Source organism: Agelaius phoeniceus, chromosome 5 (assembly GCF_051311805.1).
Source record: "Agelaius phoeniceus isolate bAgePho1 chromosome 5, bAgePho1.hap1, whole genome shotgun sequence".
Taxonomy (NCBI): Eukaryota; Metazoa; Chordata; class Aves; order Passeriformes; family Icteridae; genus Agelaius; species Agelaius phoeniceus.
This window is the reverse complement of record NC_135269.1, coordinates 72,389,882-72,408,421: the sequence shown is the minus strand read 5'-3', so window position 1 is coordinate 72,408,421 and position 18,540 is coordinate 72,389,882. Positions and strand designations below refer to the sequence as shown.

Genomic DNA, 18,540 nt, shown 5'->3' with positions numbered 1-18,540 from the left:
CCAGTCCCCCCATCCCAGTACCCTGTTCCCCATCCCAGTCCCCCTGTTCCCCCATCCCAGTCTCCCCAATACCCCTGTCCCCCATCCCAGTCCCCCCGTTCCTCATCCCAGTCGCCCCAGTCTCCCTGTCCCCCATCCCAGTCCCTCCTTTCCCCATCCCAGTACGTCCAGTACCCCCGTCCCCCATCCCAGTCCCCCTGTTCCCCCATCCCAGTACCCCCAGTACCCAATCCCCTCATCCCAGTACCCAATCCCCCCATCCCAGTCCCCCTACTCATCAATCCCAGTATCCCCAATACCCCTGTTCCCCCATCCCAGTCCCCTCGTCCCCCCATTCCAGTACCCCTAGTACCCAATCCCCCCATCCCAGTTCTGCTGTTCCCCCATCCCAGTCCCCCCAGTACCCTGTTTCCCCATCCCAGTACCCCATTTCCCCATCCCAGTCCCCCCAGTCCCCCGTTTCCCCATCCCAGTCCTCACGTTTCACATCCCAGTCCCCCCGTTCCCCATCCCAGTCCCCCCGTTCCCTATCCCCGTCCCCTCGTTCCCCATCCCAGTACCCCCAGTCCCCCCGTTCCCTATCCCAGTCCCCTCGTTCCCCATCCCAGTCCCCCCGTTCCCTATCCCAGTCCCCAGTCCCCCCCTCCCAGTCCTCCCGTTCCCCATCCCAGTCCCCCCAGTCCCCCCGGTCCCTATCCCAGTACCCCGTTCCCCCATCCCAGTGCCCCCAGTCCCCCCGTTCCCCCATCCCAGTGTCCCCGTTCCCCCATCCCAGTCCCCCCGTTTCCCATCCCAGTGCCCCCAGTCCCCCCGTTCCCCCATCCCAGTCCCCCCGTTTCCCATCCCAGTGCCCCCAGTCCCCCCGTTCCCCCATCCCAGTCCCCCCGTTTCCCCATCCCAGTGCCCCCAGTCCCCCCGTTCCCCCATCCCAGTCCCCGCGTTTCCCATCCCAGTCCCCCCGTTTCCCATTCCAGTCCCCCCGTTTCCCATCCCAGTCCCCCCGTTTCCCATCCCAGTGCCCCCACTGCGGCCCGTCCCCGCACTACAACTCCCGGCGTGCTCCGCGGCGGGCCCGGCCAGCCCCGGCAGGCCCCGGCTCGGGACGAGGCCGCAGCGGCGGCTCTGCGGGGCCGGGCCATGGAGAGCCCCGGCGGCAGCGGCTCCTTGCGGGGCGACATCGGTGCGTGGGCACCGGGCCGGGCTGGGCACACCTCGGGGAGCGCCTGGGAGCGGGGCCGCGCCGGGAACAGACGGGAGCTGCGCGGAGCGGCGGGGTCGGGGGGTTGCGGGATGGGGCTTTGGGGCTCGCAGGGTGGGTTTGGTGGTTAAAGTGGGATTTGGGGCGCTAAAGAGTCCTCTGCGGCTTTGAGGATGGGGTTTGGGGATTGCAGGACGGGTTTGGGGGCTGCAGGACGGTTGTGGGGTTTAGGGTGCGATTTTGGGTGTTAAAGAGGGGTTTGGGGGTTACAGGATGGGTTCTGGGGGTTGCAGGGCGGTTTGGGGACCGAGTGGCCTCTCGCAAGGAAAGGGATAAGAGGATGCTCGGGACAGCGTCAGGACACGGCAACGATCCTTGCTCCTCCCTCATTCCCGGGGAACGATCCTTGTTACACGTCCCTAAATTCCCGGGGAACGATCCCTGTTACACCTCCCTAAATTCCCGGGGAACGATCCCTGTTACACCTCCCTAAATTCCCGGGGTATGATCCCTGTTACACCTCCCTCATCCCCGGGGAACGATCCCTGTTACACCTCCCTCATTCCCGGGGAACGCTCCTTGTTCCTCCCTAAATCCCCGTGTGCGGTGCTGTGGGGCTGTGGGATCAGGATGTTCCCGCCTTGGAGCCGCGGTGCCCAAATCCCAGCGGCTGCTCCCGGGTCACCCCCGGGCTCGTGTCCCGATTCCCGGGGCAGGGACAGCTCCCCCTGTCCCAGGCTGCTCCAGCCCCAGGGTCCAACCTTGGGCATTGCAGGGAACAGGGGCAGCCCCAGCTGCTCTGGGAATCCCGTCCCAAAATCCCAGCCCAGTCTCCCTCTCCAGGGAATTCCCTCCATTCCCAGCTCTCCCAGCCTGGGATTGGATCCATCCGCACCCCGACTCCTCTCTAGGAAGGGATTTTGGGATCCGGGGGCTTCACTGGGAATCTCAGGACTCCAGGAAGGGTCTCCCTTCCCTTTTCCATCCCCAACTTCCATAAAAATCCCTCGGGATGGATTCTGAGTGTTCCAAATCCCAGAATCCCAGAATGGTTTGGGTGGGAAGGGACCTTCAACCCCATCCCATCCCAATCCCACCATCCCAGGCTGCTCCAATCCTTCCTTGGACATTGCAGGGATGCAGGGGCAGCCCCAGCTGCTCTGGCAATCCCAGCCCAGCCAGGAATTCCCCATTCCCAAGATCCCATCCCTGCCTGCCCTCTGGCACTGGGAGCCATTCCCTGGGTGCTGTCCCTGCAGGCCTTGGCCCCAGCCCCTCTGCAGCTCTCCATCCTCATCTGGATTTGCTCCTCCTGACATAAAAACCACCAGGAGCTCCAGGCAAGGAAAAACCACCCAGGGACACTGGCAAAGGAATGAGGATCTCCCAAACCAAGGGGGAAGGAAAATCCCTGTGAAAATGTTGGGATCAGAATTCCTTTATTCCTTTTGTTTTGTTTTGTTTTTAATGGAGAGGCTGCATCATTAACACTTGGAGCTGTTTTTACTCAGAGCCACCTCCAAAGCAAAGCCCACCTAGAGGAGGTGACACTGTCCCCTCAGGGTGGCACCAGAATTGCCCCGTGCTGGGCGCTGACAAAAGGTCTTGGAGGTGGGAACTGCTTTTTGCAAGCCCCACAGACTTTGGGACGGGATTTCTGAGCTGGGCTGAGTTTTTCTGGGCTGAGTTTTCCCTTGATCCCAGTTCTTCTTCCATGCTCCTCCAGGAATCCAGAGTTTGGGAAGGGATCTTTGAGTTAGGCTGAGTTTTTCTGGGCTGAGTTTTCCCTTGATCCCAGCTCTTTTTCCATGTTCCTCCAGGAATCCAGAGTTGGGAAGGGATTTTTGAGTTAGGCTGAGTTTTTCCTTGATCCCAGCTCTTTCTCCTTCCAGCCAGCCCATGTTCCTCCAGGAATCCAGAGGGATTTTTGAGGTGGGCTGAGTTTTCCCTTGATCCCAGCTCTTTTTCCATGTTCTTGCAGGAATCCAGAGATTGGGAAGGGATTTTTTGAATTGGGCTGAGTTTCTCCTTGATCCCAGCTCTTTTTCCATGCTCCTCCAGGAATCCAGAGTTTGGGAGGGGATTTTTGAGTTAGGCTGAGTTTTTTCTTGATCTCAGCTCTCCTTGTTCCTGCAGGAATCCAGAATTTGGGAAGGGATTTTTAAGCTGCATTTTTCATTCATCCCAGCTCTTTTTCCATGTTCCTCCAGGAATCCAGAGTTGGGAAGGGATTTTTGAGCTGGGCTGAGTTTTTCCTTGATCCCAGCTCTTTCTCCTTCCAGCCAGCCCATGTTCCTCCAGGAATCCAGAGGGATTTTTTTAGTTGCACTGAGTTTTTCCTTGATCCCAGCTCTTTTTCCGTGTTCCTGCAGGAATCCACATCTCCATGGATATTTTCTCCCAAATTGGTATTCTCAGGAGAAAAACATACATGGAAAATCCATATATGAAAAATCCTCCAATTCTCCCTTGGCAGGATGGAACAATTGCAGTTTTAATGGAATTATTGCCATGGATTTTCCAGCTCCATCATTTCACACCAGAATGGATTTAGGGAATTCCATCTTCCTGCAGGGGAAAAATTGGTATTTTCTCCCAAATGGATATTTTCTCCCAAATTGGTATTTTCTCCAAAACTGGTATTTTCTCCCAGATTGATATATTCTCCCAAATGAATATTTTCTCCCAAATTGCTATTTTCTCCCACATTGGTATTTTCTCAAAAATTGCTATTTTCTCCCAAATTCATAATATTCTCCCAAATTGGTATATTCTCCCAATTTGGTATTTTTTTCTGAATTGGTATTTTCTCCCAAATGGGTATTTTTTCCCAGACTGTTAATTTCCAGCAGAAGAACATGGATTTTTCCATCCCTGCAGAGACCAGGGCCAGGGTGGATTTTGATGTTACGAACTGAAGTCGCTGCAGAACAGAAATGATCAAATATAGAATTTTAAAGATTCCCCCCCCCCCCCAAAAAAAAAAAAAAAGAAATTCCCTAAAAACTCTTGTTGGGGAAGATGAAACAGGAAAGCCTTATAAATACGATTGTCTGGCAAAAGGTTTTGAGAAGGTAGAAACTATAAGTGAGACTGAAGTGAAAGCAAGCTTTGAGATCCCTCAGTTACTGAACAACAGGAAAACAATGGTGTGGCCAGCTGAAGGTGATCCCCTTTTGATGGAACAACACCCTCTGCTTGCAGGCAGGTCCAAGGGGCAGAGCAGACCCTACAGCTTGGCAGAAGGGGCCCAAAGAGGAGTTTGTAGGGTTTAAAATGTAACACAGTATGGTAATGTAGTGATTCTTATAGGCTGTATGGAAATGCTATAGGATTTGTATATTGTACTAGATTGGTCAGTGAGAATCAGAATATTCAACACAGAAGAAGATTTATGGTATTGGAACGGGAACCTCGCTCTCTTATGCTTCTGCTCTCTCACCCTCTCATCCTCTCTGCCCCTCTCTTCTCTCGGGCCTGCTCTGAGCTGTGGCTGCAGCTCCAGCAGGGCCCCTGCACCCAGGCTCTGTGCAATAAACCCCAAATCCCAAAAGGCCCCTGCACCCAGGCCCTGTGCAATAAACCCCAAATCCCAAAAGGCCCCTGCACCCAGGCCCTGTGCAATAAACCCCAAATCCCAAAAGGCCCCTGCACCCAGGCCCTGTGCAATAAACCCCAAATCCCAAAAGGCCCCTGCGCCCAGGCCCTGTGCAATAAACCCCAAGTTCCAAGCCCTGGTTTCAGAGATCTCCCTTGTGCTGGTGTGCACAGGGGTCCAAGGATGAGGGAAGAGATGAGGATCTGACTCCATGTTTCAGAAGGCTGATTTATTATTTTATGGTATATATTATATTAAAACTATACTAAAAGAATAGAAGAAAGGATTTCATCAGAAGGAAAAAGAATGGAATGATAACAAAATCCTGTGACTCACCAGCGAGTCTGAAACAGCTGGGCTGTGATTGGCCATTAATTAGAAACAACCCCATGAGCCCAATCCCAGCTGCACCCGTTGCATTCCACAGCAGCAGATAACCATTGGTTACATTTTGTTCCTGTTGCATTCCACAGCAGCAGATAACCATTGGTTACATTTTGCTCCCGAGGCCCCTCAGCTTCTCAGGAGAAAAAAATCGTAAGGAAGGATTTTTCATGAAACGTGTCTGCGACACTCTCGCTGTCCGTCTGTCCTGACGTCCCTCCCTCCCTCCCTCCGTTCCCCAGGTTTCTGGGCGGACCGCACGCCGGTGCACGAGGCCGCGCGCCGCGGGGAGATCGGGCGGCTGCAGCAGCTGATCGAGAGCGGGGCCTGCGTCAACGCCGTCACCTACGACTCCATCACGCCGCTGCACGAGGCCAGCCTGCGGGGCCAGGCCCAGTGCGTCAAACTGCTGCTGGACGCGGGGGCCCAGGTGCGACCCGCGCCCTTCCCGCTGGGAACGCGCCCCTGGGAGCTGGGGAGGGTCCGGGGAGGCTGAGGGAGCTGGGGAGGGGCTGAGGGAGCTGGGGAGGGGCTGAGGGAGCTGGGGAGGGGCTGGAGAGGCTGAGGGAGCTGGGGAGGGGCTGAGGGAGCTGGGGAGGGTCCGGGGAGGCTGAGGGAGCTGGGCAGGGTCTGGAGAACCAGGAGGGGCTGAGGGAGCTGGGCAGGGTCTGGAGGGGCTGAGGGAGCTGGGGAGGGGCTGGAGAACCAGGAGGGGCTGAGGGAGCTGGGCAGGGTCTGGAGAACCAGGAGGGGCTGAGGGAGCCGGGAAGGGTCTGGAGAACCAGGAGGGGCTGAGGGAGCTGGGCAGGGGCTGAGCCTGGAGCAAAGGAGGCTCAGGGGGCCCTTGTGGCTCTGCACAAGTCCCTGCCAGGAGGGCACAGCCCTGCTTTTCCCTGCTTTTAACTTGTTTTTCCCTGTTTTTCCTGCTTTTAACTTGCTTTCCCCTCCTTTTAATGTACTTTTAACCTGCTTTACTGCTTTTCCCTGCCTTTAAACTGCTTTTAACTTGCTTTCCCCTGCTTTTCCCCTGCTTTCCCCTACTTCTAATCTGCTTTTCCCTGCTTTTAACCTGCTTTTCCCTACTTTTAACCTTTTCCCCCACTTTTTCCCTGCTTTTAACCTGTTTTTAACCTGTTTTTCACTGCTTTTCCCCTCCTTTTAACCTGCTTTTAACCTGCTTTCCCCCTACTTTTAACCTGTTTTTCCCTGCTTTCATTAATTTTAACCTCCTTTTCCCTGATTTTAACCTGCTTTTCCTTACTTTTAACCTCCTTTTCCCTGTTTTTTCCTGGTTTTAACTTGCTTTTCCTTCTTTTAACTTGCTTTTCCCTACTTTTAACCTTCTTTTCCCCCACTTTTCCCTACTTTCAACCTGCTTTTCCCCCTGCTTTCCCCCTACTTTTCCCTACTTTTAACCTACTTTTCCCTATTTTTCTCTGCTTTTCCCCCACTTTTCCCTACTTTCAACCTGCTTTTCCCCTGCTTTTCCCTACTTTTTATCTGTTTTCCCTTACTTTTCCCTACTTTCAACCTGTATTAACCTGTTTTTCCCCGTACTTTTCCCCCACTTTTCCCTACTTTCAACCTGCTTTTCCCTGCTTTTCCCCCACTTTTCCCTACTTTTTATCTGTTTTCCCTTACTTTTCCCTACTTTCAACCTGTATTAACCTGCTTTCCCCCTACTTTTCCCTACTTTAAACCTGCTTTTAACCCACTTTTCCCTACTTTCAACCTGCTTTCTCCCTACTTTTCCTTACTTTAAACCTATTTTTCCCTACTTTTCCCTACTTTTAACCTCCTTTTTCCCTACTTTTCCCTACTTTTAATCTGCTTTTCCCTATTTTAAACCTACTTTTCCCTACTTTAAACCTGCTTTTAACCCACTTTTCCCTACTTTTAACCTCCTTTTTCCCTGCTTTTCCCTATTTTAAACCTGTTTTTCCCTACTTTAAACCTGCTTTTAACCCACTTTTCCCTACTTTAAACCTACTTTTCCCTACTTTTCCCTGCTTTTCCCCCACTTTTCCCTATTTAAAACCTGCTTTTCCCTACTTTAAACCTGTTTTTCCCTACTTTAAACCTGTTTTTCCCTACTTTTAACCTTCTTTTCCCCCACTTTTCCCTACTTTCAACCTGCTTTCCCCCTGCTTTTCCCTACTTTTTATCTGTTTTCCCGTACTTTTCCCTACTTTCAACCTGTATTAACCTGCTTTTCCCCGTACTTTAAACCTGCTTTTCCCTACTTTAAACCTGCTTTTCCCTACTTTTAACCTTCTTTTCCCCCACTTTTCCCTACTTTCAACCTGCTTTCCTGCTGCTTTTCCCTACTTTTAACCTGTTTTAACCTGCTTTTCCCCTACTTTTCCCTACTTTTCCCTACTTTTTCCCTGCTTTTCCCCCACTTTTCCCTACTTGTAACCTGCTTTTAACCCACTTTTCCCTACTTTTAACCTGCTTTTCCCCTACTTTTCCCTACTTTAAACCTGCTTTTAACCTGCTTTTCCCTGCTTTTTCCCCTGCTTTTCCCTACTTTTCCCTACTTTTAACCTACTTTTCCCTGCTTTCCCCCACTTTTCCCTACTTTCAACCTGCTTTCCCCCTGCTTTTTCCCCACTTTTCCCTACTTTCAACCTGTCTTAACCTGCTTTTCCCTGATTTTCCCCTACTTTTTCCCTGATTTTCCCCTACTTTTCCCTACTTTTAATCTGTTTTAACCTTCTTTTCCCCCACTTTCCCCTACTTTTCCCTGCTTTTCCCTGCTTTTCCCCCACTCTTCCCTACTTTTAACCTTCTTTTCCCCCACTTTTCCCTACTTTCAACCTGCTTTCCCCCTGCTTTTCCCCTACTTTTCCCTGCTTTCCCCCTGCTTTCCCCCTGCTTTCCCCCTGCTTTTCCCCCCACTTTTCCCTCTTTTCCCCTGCTTTTCCCGCTGCATTCCCCGTTCCCGGTGTGTCCCCGCGTGTGTGGCAGGTGGACGCGCGGAACATCGATGGCAGCACGCCGCTGTGCGACGCCTGCGCCTCGGGCAGCATCGAGTGCGTGCGGGTGCTGCTGTCGCACGGCGCCAAGGTCAACCCGCCCCTGTACACGGCCTCGCCCCTGCACGAGGCCTGCATGAACGGTAACTCACCATGCGCTCCGGCAGGGAATACCGGGGAATACCGGGGGAATACCAGGGAATTCCAGGGGAATCCCAGGGCACTTCCAGGGCAGTTCCAGGGTTATTCCAGAGCACTTCCAGGGCACTTCCAGGGCACTTCCAGGGCAATTCCAGGGTTATTCCAGAGCAGTTCCAGAGTCATTCCAGGGCACTTCCAGGGTCGTTCCCAGGCACTTCCAGGGTTATTCCAGGGTACTTCCAGGGCACTTCCAGGGCAATTCCAGGCTTATTCCAGAGCAGTTCCATGGCAGTTCCAGGGCACTTCCAGGGCAGTTCCAGGGTTATTCCAGAGCAGTTCCAGAGTCATTCCAGGGCAGTTCCAGGGCACTTCCAGGGTCATTCCAGGGCAATTCCATGGCAGTTCCAGGGCACTTCCATGGCAGTTCCAGGCCCATCCCAGGGCCATTCCTGGGGGTCATTCCAGGGTAATTCAAGGGCAATCACAGGGTCAATAATTCCAGGGTCATTCTAGGACCATTCCAGGCTCATTCCAAGGGAATTCCTGGGTCATTCCAGGGCAATTCCAAGGTCATTCCAGGGCAACTCCTGGGTCATTCCAGGGTAATTCCAGGGTCATAACAGGGAAATCCCAGGGTCATTCAAGGGCAATTCCAGGATCATTCCAGGGCAATTCCTGGGTCATTCCAGAGTCATTCCAGGTTCATAACAGTGAAATCCCAGGGTCATTCAAGGGCAATTCTGGGCTCATTCCAGGGGAATTTCGGGGTCATTCCAGAGCAATTCCATGGTCATTCCAGCAGTAATTCCAGGCTCATTCCAGGGCAGTTCCAGGCTCATTCCAGGCTCATTCCAGGCTCATTCCATGGTTGTTTGCAGCCTGGAATGGGATGCAGGCACCGTGTGGCCACACCCTGGCCAGGCTGTGCTGCCCTGTGGAGGTCGGCAGCTGGGAAGGGAGAGGGACCTGCAGGGATCCCAGTCTGATCCCAGTCTGATCCCAGTCTGATCCCAGTCCGATCCCAGTCCGATCCCATTTTCCCATTTCGGATCCCATTTTTCCCTGCAGAGACCCCTCTGATCCCACTGCTGATCCCGTTTTTCCCAGCAGAGCAGGAATTCCTGTTTTTCACTGGGAATTCCATCCTGCTGTAGTGGGAATTCCTGGTTTACAGCAGGGATTCCCAGTTTTCAGCTGGAATTCCCAATTTTCATTGGGAATTCCCAGATTTCAGTGGGATTTTCCTGGTTTTCAGTGGGAATTCCCAGTTTTCAGCAGGAATTCCCAGTTTTCAGTGGGATTTCCTGATTTTCACTGGGATTTCCCTGGTTTTCAGCAGGAATTCCCAGTTTTCATTGGGAATTCCCAGATTTCAGTGGCATTTTCCTGGTTTTCAACAGGAATTCCCAGTTTTCAGTGGGAATTCCCAGTTTTCATTGGGAATTCCCGTTTTTCACTGGGGATTCCCGTTTTTCCCTGGGATTTCCCGTTTTTCATTGGGAATTCCCGTTTTTCCCTAAGATTTCCCAGTTTTCATTGGGATTTCCCAGTTTTCCCTGGGATTTCCCGTTTTTTGGTGGGAATTCCCGTTTTTCCCTAAGATTTCCCAGTTTTCATTGGGATTTCCCAGTTTTCTGTGGGATTTCCCAGTTTTCCTTGGGAATTCCCGTTTTTCCCTAAGATTTCCCGTTTTCCCCTGGGATTTCCCAGTTTTCATTGGGATTTCCCATTTTTCCCTGGGGATTTCCCGTTTTTCCCGGGAATTCCCGTTTTTCACCGGCTGTTCCGTGTGTCCCGGTCCCAGGCAGCCCGGAGTGCGTGCAGCTCCTGATCGAGGTGGGGGCCAACCTGGAGGCGCACGACTGCCACTTCGGCACCCCCCTGCACGTGGCCTGCGCCCGCCAGCACCTGGACTGCGCCAAGCTCCTGCTGCAGGCAGGTGCGGCCCCGGGATGGACCTGGGATGGGCCCGGGAATGGCCCCGAGCGGGATGGATCCGGGAATGGCCCCGAGTGGGATGGGCCCGGGAATGGCCCCGAGCGGGATGGACCCGGGAACGGCCCCGAGCGGGATGGGCCCGGGAATGGCCCCGCGGTGGGATGGACCCGGGAACGGCCCCGAGCGGGATGGGCCTGGGAATGGCCCCGAGCGGGATGGGCCCGGGAACGGCCCCAAGCGGGATGGGCCAGGGAACGGCCCCGAGCGGGATGGGCCCGGGAATGGCCCCGAGCGGGATGGACCCGGGAATGGCCCTGGGCGGGATGGGCCCGGGAATGGCACCACGGGATGGATCCGGGAATGGCCCCACGGCGGGATGGGCCCGGGAATGGCCCCGAGCGGGATGGGCCCGGGAATGGCCCCGAGCGGGACGGGCCCGGGAATGGCCCCGAGCGGGATGGGCCCGGGAATGGCCCCGAGCGGGATGGGCCCGGGAACGGCCCCGAGCGGCTGCTGCGCGCAGCCAAGGGCTGGTGCCACTGCTGACCCCGTTCCTGATCCTGTTCCTGACCCCACTGCTGATCCCATTCCTGATCCCGTTCCTGATCCCCGTTCCTGATCCCCGTTCCTGACCCCGTTCCTGATCCCACTGCTGATCCCATTGCTGATCCCGTTCCTAACCCCACTGCTGACCCCACTGCTGACCCCATTGCTGATCCCATTGCTGATCCCGTTCTTCCCTGCATGTGCCACTCTGGTGCCACTGCTGATCCCACTGCTGACCCCACTGCTGATCCCGTTCCTGATCCCGTTCTTCCCTGCACACACCCCTCTGGTCCCATTCCTGATCCCATTCCTGGTCCCGTTCCTAATCGCATTTCTGGTCCCATTCCTGATCCCGTTCTTCCCTGCACAGAACCCTCTGTTCCCATTCCTGTTCCCATTCCTGTTCCCATTCCTGTTCCCATTCCTGATCCCATTGCTGATCCTGTTTGTCCCTGCACAAGCCCCTCTGATCCCATTTCTGGTCCCATTCCTGATCCTGTTCCTGGTCCCATTGCTGATCCCATTCCTGATGCCAGTCCTGATCCCATTCCTGATCCTGTTTTTCCCTGCACAGACCCCTCTGATCCCATTCCTGGTCCCATTGCTGATCCCTTTTCTCTGCATAAATTTCCTTTTCCCCAGATAAATTCCCTTTTCCTGCCCGGGTTTCCTTTTTCCTAGCTAAATTTCCTGTTCCCTGAATAAATTCCCAATTCCCTGGATAAATTTCCATTTCCCTGGCCAAACCCCCTTTTCCTTTCCCTTCCCCCTATTCCCTGGATAAATTTTTTTTTCCCTGGCCATATTCCCTTTTCCCTGGATAAAAATTCCCTTTTCCTACCTGCATTCCTTTTTCCCTGGATAAATTCCCTTTTTCCTGTCTGGATCCCCTTTTCCCTGCCTGGATTCCCTTTTCCCCGGATAAATCTCCTTTTCCCCCCTGCCTTTCCTTTCCCTGCTGCATTCACCCCTTTCCCACCCGGATTTCCTCTCCCTGCTGGATTCATGCCCCATTTTCCCACCCGGATTTCCCTTCCCTGCTGCATTTATCCCTTTTCCCACCCGGATTTCCCTTCCCTGCTGGATTCATGCCCATTTTCCCACCCGGATTTCCCTTCCCTGCTGGATTCATGCCCCTTTCCCCCCTGGATTTCCCTTCCCTGCTGGATTCATGCCCATTTTCCCCCCGGGGTTCCCCAGGTGCCAACGTGAACGCGGCCAAGCTGCACGAGACGGCGCTGCACCACGCGGCCAAGGTCAGGAACGTGGACCTGGTGCAGCTGCTGGTGGAGTTTGGGGGCAACATCTACGCCCGGGACAACCGGGGCAAGAAACCCTCGGACTACACCTGGAGCAGCAGCCCCACGGCCAAGTGCTTCGAGTTCTACGAGAGTGAGTGGGGAGACACACACGGGAACTGGGAACTGGGACATCAAACCCCCCTTTTATTGGGAACTGGGAATCAAACCCCCCTGTTATTGGGAATTGGGAATCAAACCCCTTTATTGGGAATTGGGAATCAAACCCCCTTTATTGGGAACTGGGAATCAAACCCCCCCTGTTATTGGGAACTGGGAATGAAACCCCTTTTATTGGGAACTGGGGCATCAAACCCCCTTTACTGGGAACTGGGAATGAAACCCCCTTTATTGGGAACTGGGAATCAAACCCCCCTTTATTGGGAACTGGGAATCAAACCCCTTTATTGGGAATCAAACCCCTTTATTGGGAACTGGGGCATCAAACCCCTTTTATTGGGAATTGGGAATCAAACCCCTTTATTGGGAATTGGGAATCAATCCCCCTTTTATTGGGAATTGGGGCATCAGATCCCCCTTTTAATGGGAACTGGGCCATCAAATCCCCTTTTATTGGGAATTGGGAATCAAACCCCCTTTATTGGGAACTGGGAATCAAACCCCTTTATTGGGAACTGGGAATCAAACCCCCTTTATTGGGAATTGGGGCATCAAACCCCCTTTTATTGGGAATTGGGTCCTCTAATCCCCTTTCCTTGGGAATTGGGCCATCAAATCCTCTTTGTCCTGGGAATTGGGCCATCAATCCCCCTGTTATTGGCAACTGGGCCATGAAATCCCCTTTTATTGGGAATTGGGAATCAAACCCCTTTTTATTGGGAATTGGGCCATCAAATCCCTTTTCTCATCCCATTTTTATCCTGTTTCTGATCCCATTTTTATCCCATTTCTGATCCCATTTATCACATTTCTGATCCCATTTTCCTGTTTCTGATCCCATACTCCCCTTTCTGATCCCATTTTTATCCCGTTCCTGATGCCATGTTTCCATTTCCAATCCCACGTTCCCATTTCTGATGCCATATTCCCATTTCTAACCCCATTTCCGATCCCCCTATTCCCATTTCCGACCCCACATTCCCGTTTCCAATCCCACATTCCCATTTCTGACCCCACATTCCCATTTCTGACCCCACATTCCCATTTCTAATCCCATTTCCAATCCCCTATTATCCTGTTTCTCACCCCACATTCCCGTTTTCAATCCCACATTCCCATTTCTGACCCCACATTCCCATTTCTGACCCCCTATTCCTGTTTCCAATCCCACATTCCCATTTCCAATCCCATTTTTATCCCATTTCCAATCCCCTGTTCCCATTTCTGACCCCACATTCCCATTTCCAATCCCGTTTATATCCCATTTCCAATCCCCTATTCCCGTTTCCAATCCCCCATTTTTATCCCGTTTCTGACCCCATTTCCAATCCCCCATTTTCCTGTTTCTGACCCCATTTTTATCCCATATCTGACCCCACATTCCCGTTTCTGACCCCGTTTCCAATCCCCTATTCCCGTTTCTGACCCCCTATTCCCATTTCTGTCCTGTTTCTGACCCATTTCTCTCCCGTTTCTGACCCCATTGTCCCTGTTTCTTATCCCCCATTTTCCCGTTCCTGACCCATTTCTCTCCCGTTTCTCTCCCGTTTCTGACCCATTTTTATCCCGTTTCTGACCCGTTTCTCTCCCGTTCCTGACCCGTTTCTCTCCCATTCCCAATCCCCCGTTTCTCTCCCGTTTCTCTCCTGTTCCTGACCCGTTCCTGACCCGTTCCTGACCCGTTCCTGACCCGTTTCTCTCCCGTTCCTGGCCCGTTCCTGGCCCGTTCCTGGCCCGTTCCTGTCCCGTTCCTGTCCCGTTCCTGACCCGTTCCTGACCCGTTTCTCTCCCGTTCCTGACCCGTTCCTGACCCGTTTCTCTCCCGTTCCTGTCCCGTTCCTGTCCCGTTCCTGTCCCGTTCCTGACCCGTTCCTGACCCGTTCCTGTCCCGTTCCTGACCCGTTCCTGACCCGTTCCTGTCCCGTTCCTGTCCCGTTCCTGACCCGTTCCTGTCCCGTTCCTGTCCCGTTCCTGTCCCGTTCCTGACCCGTTCCTGACCCGTTCCTGTCCCATTCCTGACCCGTTTTTCCCCCCGTGTCTGTGTTTCCCCCCCAGGGACGCCGCTGAGCCTGGCGCAGCTGTGCCGGCTCTCGGTGCGCAGGGCCGCGGGCCGCCGGGGCCTGCAGGGCATCGGCCGCCTCCAGATCCCGCCCCGCCTCATCCGCTACCTCTGCTACAACTGACACCGCCGGGGGAGACCGGGGGGAAACACCGGGAAACAACCGGGAAAAACACCGGGAAAAACACCGGGAAACAACCGGGAAAAACACCGGGAAACAACCGGGAAACAACCGGGAAAAACCCCGGCCTCAGGGGCTCCTCCTGCTCCTCTACCTCCCCACCCCAACATCCCCGTTTCCATGGAATTCCAGGCGCTGCTGTAAACGGGATTTGTCGGGAGCTCCTCCTTTCCCTGGGCTTTCCTTGGAACTGCCCGGGTGGAATTTGTGGAATTTTAGCCTCTCCCAGGCGGCATTCCCTGATTTCCCTGGATTTCCTCCGTGGGGTCCAGTCAGGGGGGAGAGAAATGGGATAACTGGAGTGGGAACCATTCCAGCCGGGAATGCCGTGCTCTGGAGCAGCTCTAATCCCACTTTGATCCCGATTTTCCCTGCACAGACCCCTCTGATCCCATTTCCGATCCCAATTTTCCCATTTCTGATCCCATTTCCGATCCCATTTTTCCCATTTCTGATCCCATTTTTCCCTGCACAGACCCCTCTGATCCCATTTCTGATCCCGTTTTTCCCATTTTGATCCCATTTTTCCCATTTTGATCCCGTTTTTCCCCGCAGGGATCATCCATCCCCTTTTGGGTGATCCAGCCTGGAATGACCCAGGCTCCCTTTCCCTGCTGGCTGCAGGGGGCTGGGAGGGGAAATCCTTGGATTTCCAAATCCTTGGATGTGGATGGGATCCCACCCTTGGGAATAACTCCAGTGCCAGCTGCGGGCTCTGCTGGGGGCAAATGAATTCCCTGCTCATTCCTTTAGGGAATTCCCAAAATTAACCCCAAATTAACAATTCCCTAAAGGAATTCCCTAAAGGAATTCCCTAAAGGAATTCCCCAAATTAACAATTCCCTGGATGAATTCCCCAAAGGAACCAGGCCAGGCTAACTGGGGGCTCAGCACCTCGTTCATTTAGGGAATGTTCAGGGTTTTCCAGGAGCATCCAGAGGCTTTGGATCAACACCAGGAATGAGGAGAGGCCAGGCTGGGATTGGCTGTGTCCCAATCCCATTCCCAGTCCCATTCCCAGTCCAATCCCATTCCCAGTCCCATTCCCAATCCCATTCCCAGTCCCATTCCCATCCCAATCCCTTTCCCAATCCCTTTCCCAGTCCCATTCCCAATCCCATTCCCATTCCATTCCCAATCCCATCCCATTCCCAATTCCAATCCCATCTCCAGTCCCAATCCCATCCCATTCCCAATCCCATCCCAATCCCATCTCCAGTCCCAATCCCATCCCATTCCCAATCCCATTCCCATCCCAATCCCATTCCCAATCCCATCCCATTCCCAATCCCAGTCCCAATCCCATTCCCAATCCCATTCCCATCCCAATCCCATTCCCAATCCCATCCCATTCCCAATCCCATTCCCAGTCCCATTCCCAACCCCTTTCCCACATCCCAGGACGTTCCCTGATCCCAGATTTGGTTTCCCCCTCCCTGGGATCCCCTGGGGTACATCAGGACTGGGTTCTGCCTGGAAGTTTGGGAATTTTGGGATTGATTTCCCCCCTTTGGAGCTCTTTTCCCAGTGCCAGGTTGGGGTTGGGATTCCAGGGATTGGGGTTGGGATTCCAGGCCTGAATCCCAGCTGGAATTCCTGGAATTCCTGGGGCTTTGTCCTTGCATGTCTGAGCTGGGAATCTCCTTCCCCTTCCAGTTTTCCCTGCTTTTCCCCAAAACCCTGGAAAATCCCAGAGTTTCCCTTACAAGAACAAATCCCTGCCAAACTCCTGGAATGCACCGGGATCCAGGCTGGGAATGCCGAATGCACTTTATGGGGCCTGGGTTTAATTCTCATTTTATTTATGCATTTATTTATTTATTCCTCCCCTCCCTTTTCATCCTGGAAATCCCAAACCCTGCTGCTGCTCCCATCCCGAGTTTGGGGCTGGGATTCCCAGAAATGGGAAACTGGAAACTCAGGGAAGCCCCAGAGGGGATTTTTGTGGGATTCATCCCTGGGAATGGCAGGAAAAGGTTTTGTGGGACAGTTTAGGGATCCCAAATCCATTTTGAGGGATCCCAAATCCCTTTTCAAGGATCCAAATCCCATTTTAGGGTTCCCGAATCCCTTTTTAGGTGATTTTCCAACCCTGCCCACACCGGTACAGCAATGGAATTCCCAAATCCAAGTTTCCCTTGGAAAAGCAAAAAGATTCCTTGGAGAACCAACAAGAAATTCCCCCAATCCCGTGGATTCCATCTTCGTTTTCCCTGATTTTGGAGCCTTTCTGGGGGATCCCAAAATTTGGGGGTTTTTATTTCAGACCCATTGGAGGAATTCCTGCTGCTGGGATTTAGGAGAGTTTCAGGAATTCCAGCTTGGAAAACTGGGAATGACATTTGGGCTGTGGCCACTCCTGATCCATGAATTGCTGGGAATAATCCCATTAATCCCATTATGTATCCCATTAATCCCATTTTCCCCATTAATCCCATTAATTAAATTTATCCCATTTATCCCATATATTCAATTTATTCCATTTATCCCATTAATTAAATTTTTCTCATTAATCCTATTTATTCAATTTATCCCATTAATCCCATTTATCCCATTTATTCCATTATCCCATTTATCCCATTAATCCCATTTATTCCAATTCCAAGCCAATCCCAGTTTCTTTGATCCCAGCTGGAATTTTTTGGGATCTTCCCTGGTTTTTAGGAGCACCCAGATCTCCTCTGGATCAAGGTTTGGGATGAAAACCTCGGAAAATCCAAGGATCCAAAACCCTCTTGGATCTCAGGGCCTGGGGGTCTTTCCTGGGGATTTGTGGGATTTTGGGATTTCTGGGAATGCCAGAAGCAGCTGAATCCCTGGAATAATGGGAATAAACTGCTGGATTGGGCCTCGTGGATTTTGGGGTCACTTTGGGACAATCCCTTCACCCTTTGTTCCCAAATCCCTCCAGGCCATTCCTGCTTGATCCTCCCCTTCCCAGGCTTCCCAAATTCCAAACCCAGCTGAAAAATCTGGGATAATTCCTCCTCCCTGGGGGTTTCCTGTGCATCCAGCAGGGCAGGGAACGATCCAGAAGAATCCCTCCCAATTCCAGCTGGGAGCGGGGATTTGCCTCCATCCGTGGGAATCTCTGGGATTTCTCCTGGCTGGAATCTGGGCTGGAGAATGGGAGCTGGATCCTGGCAACTTTTCCCAAAAATGAGGTTTATCCTGGGAAAACAGGGTGGAATTCCTTGGGAAGCCGGAAAATTTCACTCCTGGATGCCCTGGCTGAGGGAAATCCCTGGAAAATCTGGGAAAGGGACAACTCCCAGAAAAACCAGGATTGGGATTCCTGATTTTACCTTCAGGGCTCTTGGAGCGAGGGGGAAAAAATTCCCAGGAGTTTTCCAGAGCTTTGCATCCCTCGGATCCTCTGGAATGGGGCAGGAGCAAAGCTGGAATTCTGCCCCACCTCTGGATTTTGGGAATAAATCCACCCAAACACCCAAATCTGGAGGGTTTTCCTGAGGTTTTCCATACCCTCCTTTTCCCAGGAAAATCCAGGGTGATCCTGCAGAGCTCTTTGGTGCCCATCCCAAATTTTTGGGTGGATTTGGGGAATGTGGAGAAAACCCCTGGAGCACCAGGTCGTGGTTTTAACCCCAAAATCGACATTTTGGGATTGCACAGCAAAGCCCAGGGGGGATCCAACCCCACGGATTCCTTGGGATTTCTGGGAAATGGGATGAACCCTTTGGCTGTTCCCAGGAGGGATCCAACCCCACGGATTCCTTGGGATTTATGGAAAATGGGATGAACCCTTTGGCTGTTCCCACCTCTCCTGCACGTCACAAAATCCTCGCATCCTAAAAAAAAAACCCCAAACCCCCTCACTTTGAGATGGATCCTGAGCTTTTGGTGGTGCCCTGAAACTGAGATCCTGGATTTTCCCTGGATTCAGGAACTCGGGAAGTGCTGGAAAGGGGAGGAGCTCCTCAGAGCCGGGGATTTGGGCACCTGGAATTTATTCCTGATCAAAGGGAACCAGGGAAGGGTTGAGGCTATTCCGGAATAAAATTCACTCTGGAAAATCTCACCCGTGTCCGGCTTTGTGGGATCTGCCCTGGAATTCTCTTCCTTCAGCAGCCTCATCCCA

General features: G+C 52.9%; 1 protein-coding gene across 2 annotated transcripts; it reads left to right on the top strand.

Moving 5' to 3' along the window:
• The first annotated feature begins 1,044 nt into the window (after window positions 1–1,044).
• Window positions 1,045–18,478, top strand: ASB13 (ankyrin repeat and SOCS box containing 13). 2 transcript variants are annotated; one of them, XM_054632107.2, is made up of 6 exons: window positions 1,045–1,180; window positions 5,423–5,610; window positions 8,151–8,301; window positions 10,104–10,238; window positions 11,984–12,175; window positions 14,257–18,478. In XM_054632107.2, exons 1-6 carry the CDS (start codon window positions 1,138–1,140, stop codon window positions 14,382–14,384), a joined length of 837 nt encoding a protein of 278 aa, XP_054488082.1. In that variant the 5' UTR covers window positions 1,045–1,137; the 3' UTR covers window positions 14,385–18,478. The 2 variants fall into 2 exon arrangements, with proteins under 2 accessions (XP_054488082.1, XP_077035406.1); XM_077179291.1 differs by lacking the exon at window positions 10,104–10,238.
• Window positions 18,479–18,540: the final 62 nt, after the last annotated feature.

Coding starts and splice junctions, on each gene's coding strand:
- ASB13 (XM_054632107.2), top strand. CDS start 1,138: ATGGAGAGCCCCGGCGGCAGCGGCTCCTTGCGGGGCGACATCG. Junction 8,302..10,103: donor GCACGAGGCCTGCATGAACG/GTAACTCACCAT, acceptor TCCCGGTCCCAG/GCAGCCCGGAGTGCGTGCAG. Junction 10,239..11,983: donor CAAGCTCCTGCTGCAGGCAG/GTGCGGCCCCGG, acceptor GGGGTTCCCCAG/GTGCCAACGTGAACGCGGCC.